Below are 4,197 nucleotides of genomic sequence, written 5' to 3' on the forward strand. Positions count from 1 at the left end.
AAACCCACCTGTAGCTCACATAAAAGGGGAAGCCGTAATATATTTATTCCAACAAGGAAGTGTTTCGTTTCCAAGACTGAGTTTCCTGGAATAATTCAGAAGTCATTTCCACCCCAAAGAAGCAGGCCACCTTTTCCAATCAGTTTAACATTGCTACTTTCAAAAGGGAGGCCACTACTACGTAAAAGTAAGGACTCCATGTGCTGGACTGAGAAAGGGAGCATGAGAACTTCACTCTTCTGCCTGTAATTCACACATCCCCAACTCACATAAGCCCCTGAAAAACGTGGCACGCCCTCTCTGGACCAGGTTTCCAATGCGAACATCCCCTAAACAGCAATTTCCAAATGACCGAGAAGCCTAAAAATCAGCACAGCCCCCCCCACCACACATATACACTCATCAGCGAAAAAAACCACGATCCCCAGTTCAGATACAAACTCTGCCCTGCGCTCACTCTCCCCCAAAACAGGCAAGGACCATTTGGTCACCATCCCACTGCCTTTCTTGGACAAAATCCCATCACTGGACATGCCCTCCTAAATTCCATACCTTTGCCCCACCAACAGTTCCTTACCCTACACACCCCTCCCCATAACATTTTACCCGCCCCTCCTTTCCATCCGGGATCCAATCCACCAGCCCCCTCCCACTACCACCCACTCTCCTAATCACCGTGTCCCCTCTAATAATGTTCCCCCCGAAAAGCCATCCCCGTGTCATGCTCTCCTCCACCCCCTGATCCTTGGTCGGGCCCCAGCTCCCGCAAGGGGTGAGAGGCAGGGTCCCCAAAGCTGACCGAAGGGCCCGCAGGAGGGGGAGGGGAGCTTAAGGCCGTGCGCATGCGCCGCGGGCGCCGCGGTAGCCGGTCGCCCCTAGGCCCGGAGAGAGCCCCGGCCGCCGCCGTCGTCCCCCACCCCCCGACCACCGCACCTACAGGCCGGCCCGGCCTCGGGCTCCACGCAGGGAAGGATACTTAAAGCCAGCATTTTGGACTGGTAGTCGAAGGCTACCACCTCGCCCTGCAGCCGCTGCTCCTGGCACGTCCGGCACGACACCTGGCTCCCAACGCTGAAGTACTCGCCCGGAGGAGCCGCCATCTTGGGAGTGCAGCCGCGGCCGGCGGCGGCGGCGGCAGCAGCGGGCGAAAGCCGGGCCCCCAGTGAGCGCCGCGGCGCGACGCGACGCACGGAGCGTGCTTCCGTCACACGCCGGGGCGTGGCCTGGTGCTGGGTGGGGCGAGAGCCTAGGTGGACTAGGAAAAAGGAGGAAATAAAGGGGAATCTGAAAAATAATATTTGTATAGCTGCGTCCGCTCGCTTAAGTGCTTGTAGAGTCTATTTTAGAAGTTAAGGATAAATGACCTATGTGGAATGAAAAGGGAAAAGAAGAAGGAGCTGCAGTCTCCATTATATGCACACCTTGAACACAAGGGTTTAATGAATGAATTTTATTAAATAATTTATATTATCCCATTTTGCATATCAGGAATCAGAGCCTCAGAGGACTTAACGAAACTTGGTCAAGATGATTATAACGGCCGGGCGCGGTGGCTCACGTCTGTAATCCCAGCACTTTGGGAGGCCAAGAGGAGGTGTAGATCATCAGCGGTCAGGAGTTCGAGACCAGCCTGGCAAACATGGCAAAACCCTGTCTCTACTAAAAATACAAAAATTAGCTGGGCGTGGTGGCGCGTGCCTGTAATCCCAGCTACGAGGGGTGCTGAGGCAGGCAGATTGCTTGAACCCCGGAGATGGAGGTTGCAGTGAGCCAAGATCGTTCCTCTGCCACTCCAGCCTGGGAAACAGCGAGTCTCCGTCTCAAAAAAAAAAAAAAGATGATTATAACTACAGAGCGATAGTGGAAAGAACATTGGCTGTGGAGTTGGATACGCTGGAATCAGAATTTCAGGTCAGCTTACTAAATTACGTGACCTTGAGCAAGCAAATTACCTGATCCTGTTTCCTCATAGGCATTTATATTGTCAGTTCTTGAGCACCTTTGTAACAGCCCTTTGAGTCAGGAATCAATGTCCTCCTTTTAGAGAAACTAAGTTTTAGACTAAACTTGTCCACGCTTGCACAACTAGCAAAAACAGTCTGCCTATTTCCAAGGACGGTGCTATTTACTGTTATACTATATTGGATAATAATACGTACCTCAAAGTTAGGAGGTTTAAATGTGATAACATGTATATGTGCATGGCATATATTAGCTGTTTAATAAATAGTAGTTCCCCCTTTGTCATCCATCATTCTTCTCTCTTTTTGCCCTCTCCCCCAGAAAGCCAGGGGGCTTCCCCTTCTCCATTTTTGCCCTCTCCCTCAGAAAGCCAGGCAAAAGGCAGGAATGAGGAGCAGCGAACAGTGACAAAAAGGGGCTTGGAGGAGGGGTTTTGCACCCCTGCCCTTTAATGTACATCTGATACATAAAACAGTCATTTTTGGCCGGGTGTAGTGGCTCACGCCTGTAATTCAAGCACTTTGGAGGACAAGGCTGGGGCAGATCACCTGAGGTCAGGGGTTCAAGACCAGCCTGACCAACATGGTGAAACCCCGTCTTTAAAAAAAAAAAAAAAAAAACATTTTCTTAATCTATGTAAAGGACTATGCCGATGCATTTTCAAGCCCTGCTACCACCAATTGCCGTAGGTAATCGGTAACCCACCCACCCCTCACTGTAGAAATTTTGGAGCCTTGCTTCCTGTATGAGAAACAGGTTGACCTTTTTCTAGTCCAGAGGGAGGCAAAGGGCCAGTCTTGGCGCAGCTTAACCTGAACAAAGTTCAAAAGTATTTCCTTGCCCTCCAAGAAACATAAACTTCCTGGTGTTGGAGGTATTGGTACAATCATTGTAATAGGAATAAAAATTATACTCCTTTATATTGTGCTTTTTCAGATACCTTTTTTTTTTTTTGAGACAGTATCTCACCCTGCCGCCCTGGCTGGACTGCAGTGGCACCATCTCAGCTCACTGCAACCTGTGCCTCCTGGGTTCATGCGATTCTCCTGCCTCAGCCTCCTGAGTAGCTGAGATTACAGGTGCGAGCCACCATGCCTGGCTAATTTTTGTACTTTTAGTAGAGATGGGGTTTCACCCTGTTGGCCAGGTTGGTCTTGAACTCCTAGGCTCAAGCAGCCTTCCGCCTCAGCCAGCCTGTCAAGTGCTAGGAGTACAGGCATGAGCCATTGTGGCCAGCCTCAGAAGACTTTCATGCCTCTCATCCTTGTTCTGGCCTCCATAACAAATCATACATAATCACCATTCCAGTTGTCCACTTTTTATGTGAAATCGTGATTATATAGTACTGAAATCTCCTTTGACGTGATAAAAGAAAAAAGAAATCGTGATTACAGGTTTTCATATATGATTTATAGGTGCCGCTAGGAAGTGAAAAATCTCTGCTGAGACCTGAAGAATTAGCAAGGAAAGAGGATGGCCATGTTCCAGGCAGAGGGAACTGCATGGGTCAGGACCCCTAGGAGGAGAGAACTTGGCAATCTCAAGGAATGTATAGCTCAGAAATATTTTAAAGTGGAGTGTGGGAATAGGCTGGTGAAGGTTGAGGCTAGATCCAGGGCAAACTTTCAAAGATTCAATAAGAAATGTAGACTTTCTCCTTGGGCAATTAATTAAAAAACATCTAGCAAGGCAGTGAACTAAGATTTATACCCAGCTTCCCTCCCCTACACCTTTTTTTTTTTTTGAGATGGAGTTTCACTGTTGTTGCCCAGGCTGGAGTGCAATGGTGAGATCTCGGCTCACAGCCACCTCCGCCTCCCAGGTTCAAACAATTCTCCTGCCTCAGCCTCCTGAGTAGCTGGGATTATAGGCATGTGCCACCACGTCTGGCTAATTTTGTATTTTTAGGGGAGAAAGAGTTTCTCCATATTGGTCAGAGTGATCTCGGTCTCCTGACCTTTGGGAGGCCTGCCTTAGCCTCCCAAAGTGCTAGGATTACAGGCGTGAGCCACTGCACCAGGCCTCCTCCACTTTTTTAATTAGTGATATTAATATCTTTCAGAGAAGAACACAGATTTACATTCTTATTTTAATCTACCTATTAGAAAACTTTTATTTTTTATTTTATTTTTTTAAGATGGGGTTTCACCATGATGGCCAGGCTGGTCTTGAACTCCTGACCTCAGGTGATCCACCCACCTCGGCCTTCCAAAGTGCTAGGATTACAGGCGTGAG

General features: G+C 48.7%; 1 protein-coding gene across 1 annotated transcript in view; it reads right to left on the reverse strand.

Moving 5' to 3' along the window:
• The window catches only part of LSM12 (LSM12 homolog), a 30,339-nt gene extending 29,099 nt beyond the window's left edge, over positions 1–1,240 (reverse strand). Inside the window, exon 1 of the mRNA XM_017516113.2 lies at positions 977–1,240. Coding sequence (XP_017371602.1) covers positions 977–1,100 — 124 coding nt within the window. The 5' untranslated portion in view covers positions 1,101–1,240. The remainder of the gene's footprint in view (positions 1–976) is intronic.
• Positions 1,241–4,197: the final 2,957 nt, after the last annotated feature.

Source organism: Cebus imitator, unplaced genomic scaffold (genome assembly GCF_001604975.1).
Source record: "Cebus imitator isolate Cc_AM_T3 unplaced genomic scaffold, Cebus_imitator-1.0 Scaffold573, whole genome shotgun sequence".
NCBI classification, from domain to species: Eukaryota; Metazoa; Chordata; class Mammalia; order Primates; family Cebidae; genus Cebus; species Cebus imitator.